This window comes from Oncorhynchus kisutch, linkage group LG1 (genome assembly GCF_002021735.2).
Source record: "Oncorhynchus kisutch isolate 150728-3 linkage group LG1, Okis_V2, whole genome shotgun sequence".
Lineage (NCBI taxonomy): Eukaryota > Metazoa > Chordata > Actinopteri > Salmoniformes > Salmonidae > Oncorhynchus > Oncorhynchus kisutch.
The window spans coordinates 42648598-42670640 of record NC_034174.2 but is presented as its reverse complement, the minus strand read 5'-3'; the positions used below and the strand labels follow the sequence as shown (position 1 = coordinate 42670640).

At 44.2% G+C, this 22043-nt stretch overlaps 1 protein-coding gene across 4 annotated transcripts in view; it reads left to right on the top strand.

Annotated features, from left to right (window-relative positions):
• Window positions 1–17313, top strand: part of LOC109893375 (protein polybromo-1-like) — a 35402-nt gene extending 18089 nt beyond the window's left edge. Inside the window, exons 16-31 of one of the 4 annotated variants that reach the window (XM_020486587.2) lie at window positions 950–1253; window positions 1527–1663; window positions 1761–1972; window positions 2140–2322; window positions 2435–2592; window positions 4419–4661; window positions 8911–9056; window positions 9373–9530; window positions 9750–9933; window positions 10140–10350; window positions 12926–13124; window positions 13437–13577; window positions 14158–14319; window positions 15685–15749; window positions 15880–16087; window positions 16316–17313. In XM_020486587.2, the coding sequence (XP_020342176.1) occupies window positions 950–1253; window positions 1527–1663; window positions 1761–1972; window positions 2140–2322; window positions 2435–2592; window positions 4419–4661; window positions 8911–9056; window positions 9373–9530; window positions 9750–9933; window positions 10140–10350; window positions 12926–13124; window positions 13437–13577; window positions 14158–14319; window positions 15685–15749; window positions 15880–16087; window positions 16316–16479 (2875 nt within the window). In that variant the 3' untranslated portion in view covers window positions 16480–17313. The remainder of the gene's footprint in view (window positions 1–949; window positions 1254–1526; window positions 1664–1760; window positions 1973–2139; window positions 2323–2434; window positions 2593–4418; window positions 4662–8910; window positions 9057–9372; window positions 9531–9749; window positions 9934–10139; window positions 10351–12925; window positions 13125–13436; window positions 13578–14157; window positions 14320–15684; window positions 15750–15879; window positions 16088–16315) is intronic. The other 3 variants (XM_020486596.2, XM_020486602.2, XM_020486610.2) reach the window with 3 other exon arrangements.
• Window positions 17314–22043: the final 4730 nt, after the last annotated feature.

Sequence of the window (22043 nt, the reverse complement as noted above, 5' to 3'; positions counted from 1 at the left end):
ACCATAAGGGTGGTATGAGGGCCCGGCGTCCACAGGGGGGGGTTGTGCTTACATCCCAACACCGTGCAGGACGTTTTGGCATTTGCCAGAAAACACCAAGATTGGCAAATTCGCCACTGGCGCTCTGTGCTCTTCACAGATGAAAGCAGGTTCACACTGAGCACATGTGACAGAGTCTGGAGATGCCGTGGAGAACGCTCTGCTGCCTGCAACATCCTCCAGCATGACCGGTTTGGCGGTGGGTCAGTCGTGGTGTGGGGTGGCAGAGGTAGCCTGACTGCCATTAGGTACCGAGATGAGATCCTCAGACCCCTTGTGAGACCATATGCTGGTGCGGTTGGCCCTGGGTTCCTCCTAATGCAAGACAATGCTAGACGTCATGTGGCTGGAGTGTGTCAGCAGTTCCTACATCATGTCTCGCTCCATCCACCGACGTGGCTGGAGGATGTTGCAGGCAGCAGAGCGTTCTCCACGGCATCTCCAGACTCTGTCACATGTGCTCAGTGTGAACCTGCTTTCATCTGTGAAGAGCACAGAGCGCCAGTGGCGAATTTGCCAATCTTGGTGTTTTCTTGCACCACAGACTGTCCAGGAGTTGGCGGATGCTTTAGTCCAGGTTTGGGAGGAGATCCCTCAGGAGACCATCCGCCACCTAATCAGGAGCATGCCCAGGCGTTGTAGGGAGGTCATACAGGCACGTGGAGGCCACACACACTACTGAGCCTCATTTTGACTTGTTTTAAGGACATTTCCATTGATAATTTTAGTGATTTTTTTATTTTTTTGTTGTCAGCACATTCAACTATGCAAAGAAAAAAGTATTTAATAAGAATATTTCATTCATTCAGATCTAGGATGTGTTATTTTAGTGTTCCCTTTATTTTTGTGAGCAGTGTATATTTCTCAGTTTCAATAGAAAATGCAATGATCTTATCTTCTTGTTCTCCAGCCACATGGCGGGAGGCCGCTACCAGGACGTGGATGCTCTGGTGGAAGACTTTGCAGTGATGTTCAACAACGCCTGTACCTACAATGAGCCAGAGTCCCTGATCTACCGTGACGCTCTGCTCCTCCACCGCGTGCTCCTGGATACCCGGCGGCTGCAGGAGGGAGGGGAGGAGGGCGGCGGCTCTCCCCCTGCTGTAGGGCCAGTGGTCATGGAACTGATCAGGAACCTGTTTGTGTCTGTGCTGGCGCACCAGGACGAGGAGGGGAGGTGTTACAGCGACTCACTGGCTGAGATCCCTGCCCAGGTAAGAGAAAGGAGATCGCCCATACTCTACCTGATGCTGCCGTATTCATAGTGTCTCAGGGTAGGAGTGCTGATCTAGGATCAGGTCCCCCACTGTCTATGTAATCTTTATTGTGATCTAAAAGGCAAAACCTATCATAATTCAGCACTCATATGGCCCTTGGTTATGCTCTTAAAAATAACTCATGTTTAAGATATCAGCAAAGTCATTCAGAGTTTTTAATAGCAACGGTTTTTCTGAACGACAAATAAAACTGTTAACTGACTTCAACAGGACCCGACCAGCCCGGAGAGCCCTCCGCTCAACTTCGACGTGATCCGGGCCAACATAGACCGAGGACGCTACCGCAGGCTGGACGTGTTCCAGGAGCACATGTTCAATGTGCTGGAGAAGGCCAGGCGCCTGCACAGGTACGTAGTCATTAGAAAGGCCTTTTGAATTACTCTCCAACCTTTTTTTAGTCTTGAACCACCCCCAGAACCCTCACCTTGCCCTGTCTCTTCCCAGGACGGACTCTGAGATCTTTGAGGATGCGGTGGAGCTGCAGCAGTTCTTTATAAAGATCCGGGATGAGCTGTGTAAGAACGGAGAGATCCTCCTCTCCCCTGCGCTCAGCTACACCTCCAAACACCAGCACAATGACGTGGAGCAGGAAAAGAGAGAGAAACTACCTAAGGAGATAGAGGAGGACAAATTGAAGAAGGAGGAGGAGAACAAAGGTGTGTTAGTGCGTGATGGCGTTGTGGCCGGGTATGCGTGTGTAGAATACGTGCATTTCTTCTGTGCTGGTGTGTGATTGCCAGTGCAGGTGATTGATGTGACATAGACTCTGAGTCTGAAGCATATACAATGTGAGAGGTATTATAATATTCTAATTTACTTCCAGAGGAGGGAGAGAAGGCTGAGGACCCAGCTGGGGGAGGTGCGGGGCCAGAGAGGACATACCGTCAGGACTGCAGCTTTGAGAACAGAACCTACCACGTGGGTGACTGTGTCTACGTGCAGCCAGCCGAGGCCAACCTCAAGCCTCACATCGTCTGCATCGAGCGCCTGTGGGAGGATGAAGCAGGTAACCAACTCAACACGCAGGTTTAGACATGCACGCTTTGAGACATACACACACTCTTACTGCTTTCTGATACTCCCTCCTGTTAGTAATGTGTGTGTGTGTGTGTGTGTAGGTGAGAAGTGGCTGTATGGCTGTTGGTTCTACAGGCCTAGTGAGACCTTTCATCTAGCCACACGCAAGTTCCTCAAGCAAGAGGTCTTCAAGAGTGACTACTTCAACAAAGTACCAGTCAGCAAGATACTGGCAAAATGCATGGTCATGTTTGTCAAGGTAAGGCCATCCTATATATCTGAACGGTTTTGATAATACACACCCCGGGACCATAGATGTATGCAATTCTATGCTCATCTATCGAATCATTATTTTAGCTGAACATTATAGCTACATGCATGCCCCGCCTACCTCAGGATCTGTCTTCTGTCTTCCATCTATTTCCTGTGTTTGAAGGGTGCTTTTATTTCTCTCCTGCAACTCATTCATGCTCTTACTTGTGCCTGTCGCTTTTTCACGTTAACGTTATGACTGCGGAGATGTTTATAATGACCTGTCAAACACACCCCAGTAATTGCTGAAATGGGCTCAATGGAATACATTCTTTCTGTTGCATCTTTAAGAACGCTAAAGCTTTGTCTGGAATGTAAAAGTGTCGAGACAGCAGGCCTACATTACATCACAAGAAAGAGAAGAAGTAACTTTATTTTAAATGGTCATTTTTTTTGTGGAATTGAAAAAAAGTGATCATTTCATGCAGTTGAAATGTGTATAAATGAGATGCTCTGAAATTAAAACAACTTCAGAAAATGAACATTCGGATTATACTGATATTATGTCTGATCTCGCAAACAATGTTAAGTGTATAGATGGGTGTAATCTAGAGCTAAGCGTGTTGATTTTTAATCTGAGGGTATCCTGCTATTGAATGCTATTTGTATCCTGCTGTTGAATTATGCAACAGAACGTGCTAACAGTCATTTATCAGGCAGTCGAGACAGAGCAAGTTTTTGGTGGTTGCAACCCTGTTCCATTGCGGTTGGAACACTCACTACCAAGTTACAAACTTCCTCTGGAAGCAATGTAGGCACAAGAACTGAGCTTCATGAAATGGGTTTCCGTAGCCGAGCAGCCACACACAAGCCTAAGATCACCAGGCACAATGCCAAGCATCGGCTGGACTGGTGTAAAGCTCGTTGCCATTGGAGTCTGTAGCAGTGGAAACATGTTCTCTGGAGTGATGAATCACTCTTCACCATCTGGCAGTCCGATGGATGAATCTGTGTTTGGCAAATGCCAGGAGAACGTTACTTGCTCCAATGCATAATGCCAACTGTACAGTTAGGTGGAGGAGGATTAATGGTCTGGAGCTGTCACTGACTGCCTGTTCACCCCGCTCTCATCCAGAAGGCCAGGTCAGTACAGGTGCATCAAAGCTGGGCCCGAGAGAAAAACAGCTTCTATCTCAAGGCCATCAGACTGTTAAACAGCCATCACTAACATTGAGTGGCTGTTGCCAACATACTGACTCAACTCTAGCCACTTCAATAATGGAAAAATTGATGTAATAAATGTATCACTAGCCACTTTAAACAATGCAACTAATGTTTACATACCCTACATTACTCATCTCATGTATGCAAATAGTGTTACCTATATTTTTTTTGTCTGATTCTCTATGGTTAAAAAAAAGATACTAATGCATTTTATTTTGGAAAGTGGTTCCTTGCATCATACAATGATGTAAACATGGTGTTACAGACTATTGTTTTTATTTTTGGACAAGTAACTTGGGCTTTCAGACAAGCAAAAAATCTGTCCTTGTCCTAAAAAAGTTAATTCCAAGCCCCGCCGTTGCTAAATATTGTGATGTCATTTTGTAATATGAGATACACTGCCTTGTATAAAGCGTCATCCCTCTCATTTTGACATGTACTAGTCCATATTGTTTGTGTTTTGAAATCGTCTACATTGTCTACTGTGCAGAACCACTGATCTACAAGTCACCTTGTATCCCAAATAACTACTCATTACCAAGATTAGTGATTCTTCCTCAAACTGATTCCCTCCAACACACTGACCAACTGTGTGCTCCCCCTCTACAGGATTACTTCAAGCTTCAGCCTGAGGGAGTAAGACCAGAGGACGTGTACGTCTGTGAGTCCCGTTACTCTGCCAGGAACAAGGCCTTCAAGAAAATCAAGATGTGGGCCGGGCCAGCCGGCGTGAGGTTTGTCCCTCGGGATGTGCCGTTGCCCGTTATCCGCGTGGCCTCCATGTATGCCAAACGTGATCAGGAGAAACTGTTGGCCGTGGCCGATAACGGCAGCCACAGCATCGTCGACAAGGTGAGAAGTCTGTGCACAGGAGGATATTAGCTCAGTTGGTATAGCATGGTGCTTATGCCAGGATAGTGGGTTTGATTCCCGGGACCACACTTATATAAATATGTTGCACACATGACTAAGTCGCTTTGGAGAAAAGCATCTGCTAAATGGCATATATTATTTTGTGCTGTCAAATGATTAAAATAATTTATCTACATTTTAGAATTTGTAACAATGTTGGCCCTGAAGAGATATATTTATGATTTTTTTTTTTTGCAGTGCATTAACAGGCATAATATGATTAGATTATAAGGGAAGAAACATAAAATAATCTGTATCAGACTTCCTTTCAATGAGAATGACGGATCTATAAGTTCCATTTCTATGTGAATTTGATCGGGATGCCCAAAAAGTTACATATTGCAGCTCTAACTTTGACAGCCCTAATTATTCTATTTTAGAGCATAAAATGCATTTGTCCTGTTTATTGGACATGTCCATCACAAATAAGACCATATTTACTGTACTTGTGAGAACACTTCATTGAGTACTTCTTTTAAGGTTTAATATTTTCCTGGTATTTTACAATTCAGTCTTCTCCCAGGTAACCCAGTATTTCCTGCCAAACCGGAAGTGTTATTCAAAAGCATTATAAAGCATATAAATATGTCTGGATTTGATTGGCGGTTTGATAAGCATGAACATTTTAACCTGACGCTACCTGAGCCCTACATGAACGACAATTAATGACCACAAGCCCAAATGATTGTGCCATTATCCAATACATCTATGATATAGGCTACTACACATTTATGCATGACAGAAAAACATTTTAAAAGGCCCATGATGTAGCTAGCTACTGTAGTTGTGGCCACTCACCTGTCTGTCTGCAACATGCTCTCGGGGCATTTTGTATTATTCTGTGCATAAATCTGAGACAACATTGGCAGTAGAATGGCTCATACTGAAGAGCTCAGTGACTTTCAACGTGGCACCATCATAGGATACCACCTTTCCAGCAAGCCAGTTCGCACTGTATATTCTCTCTTGGGTAAATAAATGAAACTAGCTCCAGTAGGCTAATGTTTTTAGTGTGAACTGCGTTACTGTACTGTATTATGCTGTATTATATGGACTGGAATTACACACATCGTTCAAACCATGATAAAGCTGAAGAGAACATGGGTTCTGGTGCAGCCCATGAGGCCTACAATGTTGCAAGCATAGGCTAGCGAATTAGATTTTAATTTTGAAATATAATACAGCCAATTTGTATAATTAGTAGGCTGACTCATATATCACTTCCATAACATGTCCCCTAATGTTATTAGACTACCTCCTTTTTATCACTCTGTTGTTGCTTCATTCCTTCCTCGCTTTCAACAGTTAAATGAAATAAGTCCTCATTATAATGACATCCTAGAATATTGGACTAGAATTAGATGAAGGCTTTTACTTCTCTTCACGAAGATTGAATGGGTCTGAATGAATAACTGCTACAGCCTATCGCTATTGCACGTTCACGCTTCTTTTAAACTACCTGTGAGTTCTATTGGCTGCTGTATTTAACATTCAGCAAATAAAGAGCTTACGTTCCTATTGGAATAGTGTATTGGTATTAGAAATGTTTTAAAAATGATGTCCAGCAAGCTATTCTAGTCTACCTTTTCCTGCATGGGACTCAGAGCTAAGGAGCATTTTTATTTAAGGAGAGACAAGCGGAGCACAGGTACTTGCGTATTGCGCAAGTAACAGAGGCTGTAAGTTAGAAGCATATTATGCATAACCCATCATTAATTAGCTAAATATAAGGCTTATACTGCATTGAATTGATTATCTTAAAGAGGTTGGCTAGGAGGATAGATGCTTTTGTTCATGTAGTGTATGTGGGCTCGTCGAACATCTCATTCCAAAATTGATATAACAGCCTCCACTCTTCTGGGAAGGCTTTCCACTAGATGTTGGAACATTGCTGCTATAACAGCCTCTACTCTTCTGGGAAGGCTTTCCACTAGATGTTGGAACATTGCTGCTATAACAGCCTCTACTCTTCTGGGAAGGCTTTCCACTAGATGTTGGAACATTGCTGCTATAACAGCCTCTACTCTTCTGGGAAGGCTTTCCACTAGATGTTGGAACATTGCTGCTATAACAGCCTCTACTCTTCTGGGAAGGCTTTCCACTAGATGTTGGAACATTGCTGCTATAACAGCCTCTACTCTTCTGGGAAGGCTTTCCACTAGATGTTGGAACATTGCTGCTATAACAGCCTCTACTCTTCTGGGAAGGCTTTCCACTAGATGTTGGAACATTGCTGCTATAACAGCCTCCACTCTTCTGGGAAGGCTTTCCACTAGATGTTGGAACATTGCTGCTATAACAGCCTCCACTCTTCTGGGAAGGCTTTCCACTAGATGTTGGAACATTGCTGCTATAACAGCCTCCACTCTTCTGGGAAGGCTTTCCACTAGATGTTGGAACATTGCTGCTGGGACTTGCTTCCATTCAGCCACAAGAGCATTAGTGAGGTCGGGCACTGATGTAGGCCAATTAGGCCTAGCTTGTAATCGGAAATCCAATTTATCCCAAAGTTGTTCGATGGGGTTAAGGTCAGTGCTCTTTCCACACCGATCTCGACAAAAAATGTCTGTATGGACCTCACTTTGTGCACGGGGCGTTGTGATGCTGAAACAGGTAAGGGCCTTCCCCAAACTGTTGCCACAAAGTTGGAAGCACAGAATCGTCTAGAATATCATTGTATGCTGTAGCATTAATATTTCCCTTCACTGGAATTAAGGGGCCTAACCCGAAACATGAAAAATAGCCCCAGACCATTATTCCTCTTTCACCAAACTGTACAGTTGGCACTATGCATTGGGGCAGGAATCGTTCTCCTGTCATTTGCCTAACCCAGATTCGTTAATCGGACTGCCAGATGGTGAAGCGTGATTCATCAATCCAGGGAACGTGTTTCCACTGCTCCATAGAACTGCAGGCGACGCTTGGCATTGCACATGGTGATCTTAGGCTTGTGTGCGGTTGTTCGGCCATGGAAACCCATTTCATGAAGCTCCCCCCGAGTTATTGTGTTGACGTTGCTTCTAGAGGCAGTTTGAACTTGGTAGTGTGTGTTACAACAGGACAGATGATTTTTACGCGCTTCAGCTCTCGGTGGTCCTGTTCTATGAGCTTGTGTGGCCTACCACTTCATGGCTGAACCGTTGTTGCTCCTAGACTTTTCCACTTCACAATAACAGCACTTACAGTTGACCGGGGCAGCTCTAGCGGGCAGAAATTTGACGAACTGAACTGTTGGAAAGGTTTCACGTTGAAAGTCACTGAGCTCTTCAGTACGGGCCATTCTGCTGCCAATGTTTGTCTATGGAGAGTTCATTGCTATCTGCTATTATACACCTGTCAGCAACGGGTGTGGCTGAAAGAGCCTAATCCACTAATTTGAAGGGGTGTCCACATACACTATATATAGATGCACTATATGAGAGAGAGATCTCTAGGATGCAATTTGAATGCGAGAGAATGCTCGCGCGTGCAATGATATTCGAGTGATAGGCTGTTTTTAAGACTCAGCAACTGCAATTTTAAAAAATGTATCTTTACAATTTAAAAAAAACAGTGACTCCCGAAAGCCAGATAGAGAGTGGTAAATTTAGACGCGCATTCGGTCTTTATATTACTGTAGCATAGGCTATGCTGCAGCAAATGTAGGCCTACCTGTCACAAGAAAAAGGTTACCATGATGGGTCTACGTACATTGCGAACTGACTACATACTGAGATGGACTGTCTGTCCCCATCCTGATTCATCATACAGGCTGTAGAGAAGCCAGATTTAGACATTGCATATCATTTAACAGTTCCATATCACTCCATGCTGTTCATGTCGGTCATTTATTATTATAATTTACCGGTTTCTCACAGTTATTTATCCCGGGAAAAGGGAGTTATTTTGGGAGGTTAATTTTGATAACCGGATTCGAACCATTCATCCTTATTTCTTATCTATAATTTCATCGTAAACAACACTGAAACATTGGAATGTATTAACGTACCCGTTCCATATTGTTGAGCCGAACTGAACAAAGCAAGCTGTGTTGGTTACGCACCATAGTTGCTGGAGCGGTGTTGGAAAGGACGCCGTGAAAGGAAAATATCTTGGGTCGGCACAATACGGGTTTGGGTTGACACGATAGTGTAAAAAAGTGTACTGGGTTTACTGAGTGTGTGCTCTCATACTATGTGACTGTGTGTAGGAGCTTGAGGATGTCCCGGTAGAGATGAGTGGAGGGGAGCCAGGCTGTCAGTACTACGACCAGCTCCACTACAACAACATGTGGCTGAAGGTGGGAGACTGTGTCTACGTCCAGTCACATGGGCTCGTTAAACCCCGTGTCGGCAGGTACGTCAAACACACCTCGTGGTATTTGGTTTCTCTTCAGAACTCTCTTGTAATGTGTTGATGGTGTCGGTGGCTCTTTCTCTTTCCTCGATTACTCTCATCCTATCGCCTCTTTCTCAAAAATGCATTGGAGAACATGGTCCGAGGGGAGGGACCTGTGACCTTACTCCTCCAATGCAGTTGAGGAGATAAGAAATCACAGAAATGTGGATTGAGATAAACCCTTTGTGTTTTGAGTATGGAGATGTGGTGTATGTCTGTGAATGTGGCCATTAGGAAGCCAACAGGGCTATTTTAATGGATTGAACTGTAACAGGATAGAGAAGCTGTGGGTGCGCGACGGCGTAGCATTTTTCTTCGGACCCATCTTCATACACCCAGAGGAGACGGGACACGAGCCCACCAGGATGTTCTACAAGAGAGAGGTGTTCCTCAGCAATGTGGAGGAGGCCTGCCCCATGACCTGTGTCATAGGTACCTTACTACTTTGCTAGGCTTCTGCACTGCCTTCCGCATCCTCTCTACACTCAACATACATTCATTATAGTTGTTTCCAATATCAAACCTTTGCTAGACTAGTTTCAGACATTCAAACCGTTTCAGACATCAAGTACCCCCTGGAATACTAGGTTCAATAGCGGTATAATTGGCCCTATAATTAACCATCACTCTCTCCATCCCTCCGTCCTGCAGGTAAATGTGTGGTGTCGTCCTTTAAGGACTACCTGTCATGTCGGCCCACTGAGGTGTCTGAGGAGGACGTGTTTCTGTGTGAGAGCCGTTACATTGAGAGTGAGAAGCAGATGAAGAAGTTTAAGGGCCTGAAGCGCTTCTCCCTCCACGCTAAGGTGGTGGACGACGAGGTCTACTACTTCAGGTGGGAGTGACTCACAAGCCCTATCCCCTTCCTCCTTGGATTGGACTGGTGTGTGTGTATACAGGCTAAGGAATCTTCTCTGCTTACTTCAGGGAGAACAAGGGAAGAGAATTGGACTGTAGCCAAAGACTTGGTTAAATAGATAGCACTTGTGATTTTCTTGTTTAGCTTGTATCAACCCTCTTCTCTGATTGGTCCATATCCAGGAAGTTGATAGTGCCACAGAAGGAGCCGTCTCCTCTGCTGAATAAGAAGATTGAGGAGCTGGAGCTGAAACTGGCAGACATGGATGAGGGGGATGAGGATCTGGATGACCTGGAGGATGAGGACGAGGCTCCAGAGACCCCCTCCATGCCCACCATTCAGACCCCTCTGGCAAGCGATTTGGACATCATGCCTTATACCCCTCCTCCCCAGGTCTTACAAACACCCACACGCACTGAATGCCCAACTGTTGTACCCTTCCCTACACATACACACCTCTCCTCGCCCCAAATATCTTATCCCTTCCTCATATACAGCCATTCACACATCCTTGGCCAGTGTCTTACTTTTGTCCAAGCATCCAGTTCGTATGCCTACTCCCACCTAACCCCTCCATTCAGCCAGTCATGCATCACACACTATGCATATTTTACACCCATTACCATCATTACCCCAAGATCTTAAAACTTCTACTAAGCTAACATATGGAATTGTTTTAAGATGGTGATACAAAGGATAATTTACCTATTTGATTTAGATTTAAGTCCCCTTTAGGTGTGTATGTATGTATGTATGTATGTATAGTAACAGTCAAAAGTTTGGACACACATACTCATTCAAGTGTTTTTCTTTATTTTTACTATTTTCTACATTGTAGAATAATAGTTTAGACATCAAAACTAAGAAACATAGGGAATCATGTAGTAACCAAAAAATGTAATATTCAAAGTAGCCACCCTTTGCCTTGATGACAGCTGTGCGTACTCTTGCCATTCTCTCAACCAGCTTCATGAGGAATGTTTTTCCAACAGTCTTGAAGGAGTTCCCACATATGCTGAGCACTTGTTGGCTGCTTTTCCTTCACTCTGCAGTCCAACTAATCCCAAACCATCTCAAATAGGGTGATTGTGGAGGCCAGGTCATCTGATGCAGCACCCCATCACTCTCCTTCTTTGTCAAATAACCCTTAAACAGCCTGGAGGTGTGTTTTGGGTCATTGTCCTGTTTGGGGAAAATATTATAGTTCCACTAAGCGCAAACCAGATGGGTGGCGTATTGCTGCTGTGGTAGCCATGCTGGTTAAGTGTGCCTTGAATTGTAAATAAATCACTCCTCCATGCTTCACGGTGGGAACCACACATGCGGAGATCATCCGTTCACCTACTCCGCGTCTCACAAAGACACAAAAATCTCAGGTTTGGACTCATCAGACCAGAGGACAGCTTTCCAACGGACTAATGTCCATCGCTCGTGTTTTTTGGCCCAAGCAAGTTTATTCTTCTTATTGGTGTCCTTTAGTAGCAATTCGACCATGAAGACCTGTTAATTGAAATGCATTCCAGGTGACTACCTCATGAAGCTCGTTGAGAGAATGACAAGAGTGTGCAAAGCTGTCATCAAGACAATGGGTGGCTACTTTGAGGAATTTCAAATATAAAATATTTAATTTGTTTAGCACTTCTTTTGGTTACTACATGATTTCATGTGTTATTTCATAGTTTTGATGTCTTCATTATTATTCTACAATGTATAAATAGTAAAAAATAAAGAAAAACCCTTGTAGGTGTGTCCAAACTTTTGACTGGTACTGTAAGTATTCAGACCCTTTGCTATGTGACTTGAAATTGAGCTCAGGGGCATCCTGTTTCTATTGATCATTCTTGAGATGTTTCCTCAACTTGATTGAAGTCAACCTGTGGTACATTCAATTGATTGGACATGATTTGGAAAGGCGCACACACCTCTCTATAGAACGTCCCAGTCAGAGCCAAAACCAAGCCTTGAGGTCAAAGGAATTGTCCTTAGAGCTCTGAGACAGGATTGTGTCGAGGCACAGATCTGGGGAAGGGTCCCAAAACACTTCTGCAGCAGTGAAGGTCCCCAATAACACAGTGGCCTCCACCGTTCTTGAATGGATGAAGTTTGGAACCACCAAGACTATTCCTAGAGCTGGCCGCCCGGCCAAGCTGCACTATCAGGGGAGAAGGGCCTTGGTGATGAAGAGCCTTGGTTTCCAAGAACCCAATGGTCACTGACATAGTTTCTCTGTGGAGATGGTTGTCCTTCCATCTCTGCAGCACTCCACCAATCACGCCTTTATGGTAGAGTGGCCAGACGGAAGCCACTCCTCATTAAAAGGCACATGACAGCCCGATCTGCAGAGAAGAATGGGAAACACTCCCCAAATACAGGTGTGCCAAGCTTGTAGCGTCATACCCAAGAAGACTCGAGGCTGTAATTGCTGCCAATGGTGCTTCAACAAAGTGCTGAGTAAAGGGTCTGAATACTTATGTAAATGTATTTTTTTTAAATATATATACATTTGCAAAAATGTATAAAAACCTGTTTTTGCTTTGTCATCATGGGGTACTGTGTGTAGATTGAGGGAAAATAACCATTTTAATAAATTTTGTTATGGCTGTAACGTAACAAAATGTGGGAAATGTCAAGGGGTCTGAATACTTTCCGAATGCACTGTATATAGCTATCTCTGTCTATCTTTTGGACACTACAGATGTTTTCGTGAGAAAGATTTTCAGGATGTCTCCTAGTCTAACAAACACCTCTGTAGCTCTGCCACCTTTCACCGCAGATACGGAAGGCCAACATTGACAGATGCGGTGGATTGAGACGCAGCCCATGCAATAAAAAAACCCACATCTTTAGCTTTATACAGATGGATGTTATGGGGTGTATGTATTATGCTAATTTGGTTTATGCAGGGGTGTGACTAATTAACATGGGTGTTACTGTTCATTGACTGGTCTACCCCCTGTTTCTCTCACAGTCCACTCCCAAGGCGAAGGGCGTTTCTAAGAAGGAAGGAGCCAAGAGGAAGGTCAACATGAGTGGTTATATCCTATTCAGCAGTGAGATGCGTTCGGTCATCAAGACCCGCCACCCTGATTTCTCCTTCGGGGAGCTCAGCCGTCTGGTGGGCACAGAGTGGAGGAACCTGGAGGCTCCCAAGAAAGTAGAGTATGAAGGTAGGAAGGCCAGGGAAGCATGCTAGTACTGAGACATCTCTATGGAGACTTTGTTTCACCAGTGGGATTCATACACCGGTTGAGATCTGCAATCAGATTGGTGATGACAATAACCAGGTTTCCATCCTACCTTTTCATGCGAGTAAAGTACATGTTGGATAAAAAAAAATGTCACGTTATTTCTAAATGTCGACAAAACAAAATACGCTAGTCCATATCCCTAGCCAAGCATCTGACAAACTTGGAGTGTTATGTCCCTTCAGTTTTAGCGTTGTGAATGAATCCAAGTCTGCGTATTGTTGTTTGTTCCAGAGCGGGCAGCCAGGGTGGTGGAGCGGCAGGAGAAGGAGAGGGCAGCCCAGCAGCAAGCATCCCCGAGAGCAGGTACCCCAGTAGGGTCCATGATGGGGGTGGTGCCTTCGCCTAGCCACATGGGAATGATGCCTGGTCCAGGTAACCCCTTCCTCACAGAGACCGACATCCCAAATCAACCACTAGCCCCTAAGCACCCAGATCTACAGTGCCTAAAGGGTAGTGGCTAGGGGAGATTTGGGATTCAGGGAGATGGCACCATTGCTTGGGACTTAGCAGCTACCTGGGAAATAATGAAGCTGGACTGCTAAAACAATTCAACCTTAATTTATTTACCCTCCTCCCCTATCCAGAAATTGCCCATTCAAAATTGTCCAGTGGCTTTCAACTGCATCCTCATTATAGGCTGATTGTTTTTGTCTCTGTTGCTGCTAATTTTAATTTAGTATTTCATCCCTGTTTTATATTTTGTTTTGCATCAAATACATTGAATCAGAGTTTGCATGATCCAAATCAACTGCATGACCAGAAATAGTATTTGTATTATTTTAAACTCTTCTTTACAGTAACATCCATTCTTGTTTTACTTACTAGCTTGTTTAACTTAATATTTTATCATTCATTAATATGTAGTGCATGTCTTTTGGATAGTCAGTTGCATGTCACTTATGCATGGGTATCGTTGTTGTTGTCATTCCCGGCCCCGCCTCCTCCTCCTAAGGCATGATGGGAGCTTACGGCCCCCCCTACGGCATGCCCATGCAGGGCCCCCATGAGGGCTTGCTGGGTATGGGCCCAATGCCACCTCACCATATGGGCCCGATGCCCCCCCAACACCTCCAGCCAGGTATGCCTGGGTACCACCCTGGCATGCCCTATCCGGGTAAGGACCCCACCCACCTTCCACTCCAGGCCAAGGCCACACCTGTCCTGGTCAGTCAGTAGCTTCCAGTCAGTCATGTCTTGGTCTCTCCTGCTGGAGGGGTTTACCTGGTCCACAGACAGGCTGTGCTGTGGTGGCCCACTGACCATTCAGGCTGCCAAGCCTGGTCTCTGTCTGTCTGTTCCAAGATGGGAAAATATATACCTGAGTTGGCGAGGTCCAGGTTGCAGAACAAAACACTTTGAAAAGTAAAGAAGTTAGCTGGACATTCTATTGCTCTGCATCAGAGCTACAGTGCCTATCGAAAGTCTACAAATTAATTGTAATTTTTTGTCATCGATCGACACCTAATACTCCATAATATCAAAGTGATAAGAAAATGATATAAAGGAATACACTTTGGCCTAAGTGCAAAGCAACCACAACACATCACTAAGTAAATGCTTCCTTATTTTCAAGCATGGTGGTGGCTACATCATGGTATTGGTATGCTTGGGGAGTTTTTCAGAGTGAAAATAAACTGGATGGAGCTAAGCACAGGCAAAGTCCTAAATGAAAACCAGCTTCAGTCTGCTTTACACCAGACACTGGGAGAGGAATTCACCTTTCAGCTGGACAGTAACCTACAACACAAAGCCAAAGCTTTCACTGGAGTTGCTTACCAAGAACACTGAATGTTCCTGAGTGTCCAAGTCACAGTTTTGACCTAATTCTCCTTGAAAATCTGTGGCAAGACTTGAAAATGGCTGTCTAGCCATGATCCCCAACACCTTGACAGAGCTTGAATAATTTTTTAATTAATAATTTGCAAGTGTGCAAAACTCTTATGAGACTTAGCCAAGAAGACTCACAGCTGTAATTGCTGCCAAAGGTGTTTCAAACATGTATTGACTTGTGGGGTGAACACTTATCTAATCAAGGTGTTTTATTTTTTATTTATTTAAAAAAAAAATCTCACTTTGACTGAGTATTTTGTGTAGATCATTGACAAAAAATGACACTTAAATCCATTTTAATCCCACTTTGTAACACAATAAAATGTGAAGAAATCCAAGGGGGGTTTGTAGACTTTCTGTAGGCACTAGTGGGTAGCGACCTTCTCTACAGGGGTTCCACCGTCCTTTACCTCTCCTCTACACATTCGCACAGTATTACTCTGTTCCATCTGCTCGCATATCTCGGAATCCATGGTCAGCTCAATTAACACATGAACAAACATGTAATGCATGTGGAGCTATATGACTAGAAATAAAGAAGCGCACACATTTATTCTACAGCATGCATTCTATGCACATCCACCATGTTATACATCCTACACTAACAATGCATGTTGTTGTGTGTGGAAACTCATTGCTTTTGTGATAGGTATGATGGGTCCTGGTATGAATGGCATGCAAGGAAGTCCCGGAGGCCACTACTACATGCAACAGGTAAAAGCCTAACTTATTACTAAGAACTACCAATGAGCAACTGCACTCATTAGTTCCATACACGGTATATTGTACCCAAATGCAGTGGAAAAGCAGTGCTCTTATTATGTTTTCCTGTATCTCCCTTCAGCCTGGGATGTTTAGCCCAGGGCAGCAGGCTCCTCCACCCTACCCAGGCCAGCTAGGCCAGCCCTCTCACCTCCAGCCCATGACTCCCATGTTTGTGGCTCCACCGCCCAAGACACAGAGGGTGCTTCACTCTGAGGCCTACCTCAAGTACATCGAGGGCTTGAACGCAGAGACCGACACAGTCAGCAAGTGGGACCAATCTCTCAAAGGTATATTTCTAATCACAAATGTGCTGTTCTTCTCTATGCACCTGTACTGCAGCATACTGAATTAACTCCAATGAATTGAGCGCAACACTTTCCTTCTCCCTCTACTCCCATGTATTATTGGTCTCTTGAATAGCTGTCCTCTTAGGTGTCCTTTATTGCTGAGTTTCTACACTTCTGTTTGTGGGTGTGTGTTCTGAGCAAAATGTGTAAAGTCTGTCATTTCCACAGCGCGTCGGAGAGATGCCCACCTGTCCAAAGACCAGGAGAGCAGGCTCCCTTCCCATTGGCTGAAGAGCAAGGGAGCCCACAAGACGATGGCAGATGCACTGTGGCGCCTGCGGGACCTGATGCTTCGAGACTCACTGAACATACGGCAGGCGTACAACATGTAAAAAAAACTCAAACTACTGGCCGTGTTCCTGGCTGACTTCATTGCATACACCTGCCAGATCTCACAATGCCTGGATAGGTGTTTAACATATTAGCTAACCACATCTTTCCCACGCAACAGACAGCAAGTGGTCCACTAATACAGGACTAGTAAAGGCCCAGTACACTACTTTTGTGGAGAGAAAAAATATATATATATATTTGCTGTGATTTATTTTGGGGGATTTCTCAGGGGTGCTGCAGCACCCTCCGCACCCATACTTCACGCGGCTATGCAACCACTGGGCTTGTTTGGGTCCTGTGTGGCTTTTGGTAGAGTATGGTGCTTGCAACGCCAAGGTTATGGGTTCGAATCCCACGGGTGATCAGTATGAAAAAGTACAATTATGCACTCACTACTGTAAGTTGCTCTGGATAAGAGCATCTGCTAAATGACTAAAATGTAAATGTGAAATGTTTGACAGTGCAGGCGACTGCTGACTGACTGATCTACTATTGACCTTGCATCGTAAATAATGAGTCATTATTACTTGTACATCATTCGGTCACAATTTACCCATGATACATCACGTTTTTGATGCTCTCAAACACAGCTATTGTCTCTCTCTCACTGTCCTCGTGAATGGACAGACACAGGAAGAAAAATATGGTTATAGAGAAGCAATATTTTATAGTGAATCAATCATGGATTTTATATTTTTGAGCATAATAATCTTAGGTTTGTGTGTGTGATTTTTCTCTTTTGTATCATGGTTGTGAAGATTTGTCAATGTAAGTTAAAGTTCTTTGCAGCTTATGGTCATTCACTGACAAAATAAATTTGCTGAGGACAATTATGGTGGTTTCGTTTGATTTGTTTGTTTGATCAATCCATGCACCATTATGTTTATTATGAGAGATATCCCACAAGGAGATTAGTGATGAGCATTATCATTTGACTCCATTCACATATAAGACACTTATCATTTGACTCCCAACACCTCTTTGTTCAAAATGCTTAAAAATGTACCTAGCACCATGACATTTAAAAAAATCTAATGTAAAGCCCAAAAAGTAGACGACCATTATGTCACATCGTCTTACGTTCAAATAAATGTTTACCTGGCCAAGTTATTAGATCGCCTGCAAAAGAAGGAAATTAGTAATTTTGTAATTTATTTTCAGATAATCCGTTGTTTTGAATCTCCAAAAATAGTAACAATATGCAAATCAGCGAGCCAAACCTACGTCTCTTTAGCCGATGCGATTCGGTTCCCAACGTTCACCTAAAAGAGCCATTAGTTTGCAAATGACCCATCACTAATGGAGAATCGCATATTGTAGTTGTGGCCACTCATTTCTGTCTGTCTGCAACATGGCAACATGCTTTCAGAGCATTTCGTATTATTCTGTACGTAAATCCAAGGCACAACATTGACAGTAGAATGGCCTGTACTGAAGAGCTCAGTGACTTTCAACGTGGCACCATCATAATGCGCTACCTTTCCAACAAGTCAGTTTGTCAAATTGCTGCCCTGCTAGAGCTGCCCCAGTCATCAACAACTCGGTTGCAACACTCACTACCGAGTTCCAAACTGCCTCTGGAAGCAACATCAGCACAATAATTGTTCGCCGGGAGCTTCACGAAATGGGTTTCCATGACCGAGCAGCCACACACAAGCCTAAAATCACCATTTGCAATGCCAAGCGTCGGCTGGAATGGTGTAAATCTCTTCGCCATTGGCCTCTGAAGCAGTGGAATTGTGTTCTCTGCAATGATGTAACACTGAAACATGCATGAGAGCTTCAGCTGTTCCGGACGACTGTGTGATCACGCTCTCCACAGCCGATGTGAGTAAGACCTTTAAACAGGTCAACATTCAAAAGGCCACAGAGCCAGACGGATTACCAGGACGTGTACTTTGAGCATGCACCGACCAACTGGCAAGTGTCTAAACTGACATTTTCATCTCTCCCTGTCGGAGTCTATAACACCATGTTTCAAGCAGACCACCATACTCCCAGTGCCCAAGAACACTAAGATAACCTGCCAAAACAACTACCGACATGTAGCACTCACGTCTGTAGCCATGTAATGCTTTGAAAGGCAGGTCATAGCTCACATAAACACCATTATCCCAGAAACCCTAGACCCACTCTAATTTTCATACCACCCCAACCGATCCACAGATGATGCAATATATTGCACTCAACACTGCCCTTTCAGACCTGGACAAAAGGAACACCTATGTGAGAAATTCTATTCATTGACAGCAGCTTAGCGTTCAACACTATAGTGCCCTCAAAGCTCATCATAAGCTTAGGACCCTGAGATTAAACACCTCCCTCTGCAACTAGATCATGGACTGCCTGATGGTCTGCCCCCAGGTGGTAAGGGTAGGTAACAACACATCTGTCACGCTGATCCTCAACACCGGGGCCCCTTGGGTGCATGCTCAGTCCCCTCCTGTACGCCCTGTTCACTCATGACTGCATGACCAGGCACGACTCCAACACCATCATTAAGTTTGCTGATGACACAACAGTGGTAGGCCTGATCACCAACAATGATGAGACAGCCAATAGGGAGGAGGTCAGAGACCTGACCGTGTGGTGCAAGGACAACAACCTCTCCCTCCAACGTGATCAAGACAAAGGAGATGATTGTGGACTACAGGAAAAGGAGGACTGAACACCTCCATTCTCATCGACGGGGCTGTAGTGGAGCAGGTTGAGAGCTTCAAGTTCCTTAGCGTCCACATCACCAACAAACTAACATGGTCCAAGCACACCAAAACAGTCGTGAAGAGGGCATAACAAAACCTATTCCCCCTCAGAACACTGAAAAGTCTTGGCATGGGTCCTCAGATCCTCAAAATGTTTTACAGCTGCCCCATCGAGAGCATCCTGACGGGTTGCATCACTGCCTGGTATGGCAACTGCTCGGCCTCCAACCGCAAGGCACTAAAGAGGGTAGTGCGTACGGCCCAGTACATCACCGAGGCCAAGCTTCCTGCCATCCAGGACCTCTATACCAGGTGGTGTCAGAGGAAGGCCCTAAAAATTGTCAAAGACTCCAGCCACCCTAGTCATAGACTGTTCTCTCTGCTACAGCACGGCAAGCGGTACCGGAGTGCCAAGTCTAGGTCCAAGATGCTTCTAAACAGCTTCTACCCACAAGCCATAAGACTCCTGAACAGCTAATCAAATGGCTACCCAGACTATTTGCATTGACCCCCCTATACGCTGCTGCTGCTTCTCTTATTTTATTATTTATCCATAGTCACTTTAATAACTCTACCTACATGTACATATTACCTAGACGCCTGTGCCCCAGCACAATGTACCGGTACACCCTGTATATAGCCCCGCTATTGTTATTTACTGCTGCTCTTAATTATTTGTTATTCTTATCTCTTACTTTAAAAAATATTTTTTTTTCTTAACTGCATTGTTGGTTAGGGGCTTGTAAGTAAGCATTTCACTGTAAGGTGAAATACACCTGTTGTATTCGGCGCATGTGACAAATAAAATTTGATTTGAAGTATTTGGTTTTAAATGTAGTTAACCTCTACAGGATCGGTGCCTCACCCACCCCCGGCTGGACGGTTGAGCTAACGTAGGCTAATGTGATTAGTGTGAGGTTGTAAGTAACAAGAAAATTTCCCAGGACATAGACATATCTGATATTGGCAGAAAGATTACATTCTTGTTAATCTATCTGCACTGTCCAATATACAGTAGCTATTACAGTGAAAGAATACCATGCTATTGTTTGAGAGTGAACAGTTATGAACTTGAAATTGTATTAATCAACCAATTAGGCACATTTGGGCAGTCTTGATACAAAAACAGACATGCAATGGTTCATTGGATCAGTCTAAAACGTTGCACATCCCCTGCTGCCATCTAGTGGCCTGGGCTGGAATAATAAATTATGGTCTTTCTCACATTTTAAATATGGTACAAAAAACAAACCAAAATGTGTTTTTTTTGTATTTCTTTGTATTATCTTTTATCAGATCTAATGTGTTATATTCAGGATTCAAATTTCTGTTTGAAAAAGCTAGCCTTTGCTTTCCTAACTGCCTGTGTATATTGGTTCCCAACTTCCCTGAAAAGTTGCATATCATGGGTGCTACTCGATGCTAATGCAGAACGCCACAGGATGTTTTTGTGCTGGTCAAGGGCAATCAGGTCTGGAGTGAACCATGGGCTATATTTGTTCCTGGATGTATTTTTATTTTTTTTGTGTTTATTTCACCTTAATTTAACCAGGTAGGCAAGTTGAAAACAAGTTCTCATTTACAATTGCGACCTGGCCAAGATAAAGCAAAGCAGTTCGACACATACAACGACACAGAGTTACACATGGAGTAAAACAAACATACAGTCAATAATACAGTATAAACAAGTCTATATACGATGTGAGCAAATGAGGTGAGATAAGGGAGGTAAAGGCAAAAAAAGGCCATTGTGGCAAAGTAAATACAATATAGCAAGTAAAACACTGGAATGGTAGATTTGCAGTGGAAGAATGTGCAAAGTAGAAATAAAAATAATGGGGTGCAAAGGAGCAAAATAAATAAAATAAATACAGTAGGGAAAGAGGTAGTTGTTTGGGCTAAATTATAGGTGGGCTATGTACAGGTGCAGTAATCTGTGAGCTGCTCTGACAGTTGCTGCTTAAAGCTAGTGAGGGAGATGTGTTTCCAGTTTCAGAGATTTTTGTAGTTCGTTCCAGTCATTGGCAGCAGAGAACTGGAAGGAGAGGCGGCCAAAGAAAGAATTGGTTTTGGGGGTGACCAGAGAGCTATACCTGCTGGAGCGCGTGCTACAGGTGGGTGATGCTATGGTGACCAGCGAGCTGAGATAAGGGGGGACTTTACCTAGCAGGGTCTTGTAGATGACATGGAGCCAGCGGGTTTGGCGACGAGTATGAAGCGAGGGCCAGTCAACGAGAGCGTACAGGTCGCAATGGTGGGTAGTATATGGGGCTTTGGTGACAAAACGGATTGCACTGTGATAGACTGCATCCAATTTGTTGAGTAGGGTGTTGGAAGCTATTCTGTAAATGACATCGCCGAAGTCGAGGATTGATAGGATGGTCAGTTTTACAAGGGTATGTTAGGCAGCATGAGTGAAGGATGCTTTGTTGCAAAATAGGAAGCCAATTCTAAATTTAACTTTGGATTGGAGATGTTTGATGGGGGTCTGGAAGGAGAGTTTACAGTCTAACCAGACACCTAGGTATTTGTAGTTGTCCTCGTATTCTAAGTCAGAGCCGTCCAGAGTAGTGATGTTGGACAGGCGGGTAGGTGCAGGAAGCGATCGGTTGAAGAGCATGCATTTAGTTTTACTTGTATTTAAGAGCAATTGGAGGCCACGGAAGGAGAGTTGTATGGCATTGAAGCTTGCCTGGAGGGTGGTTAATACAGTGTCCAAAGAAGGGCCAGAAGTATACAGAATGGTGTCGTCTGCGTAGAGGTGGATCAGAGACTCACCAGCAGCAAGAGCGACATCATTGATGTATACAGAGAAGAGAGTCGGTCCAAGAATTGAACCCTGTGGCACCCGCATAGAGACT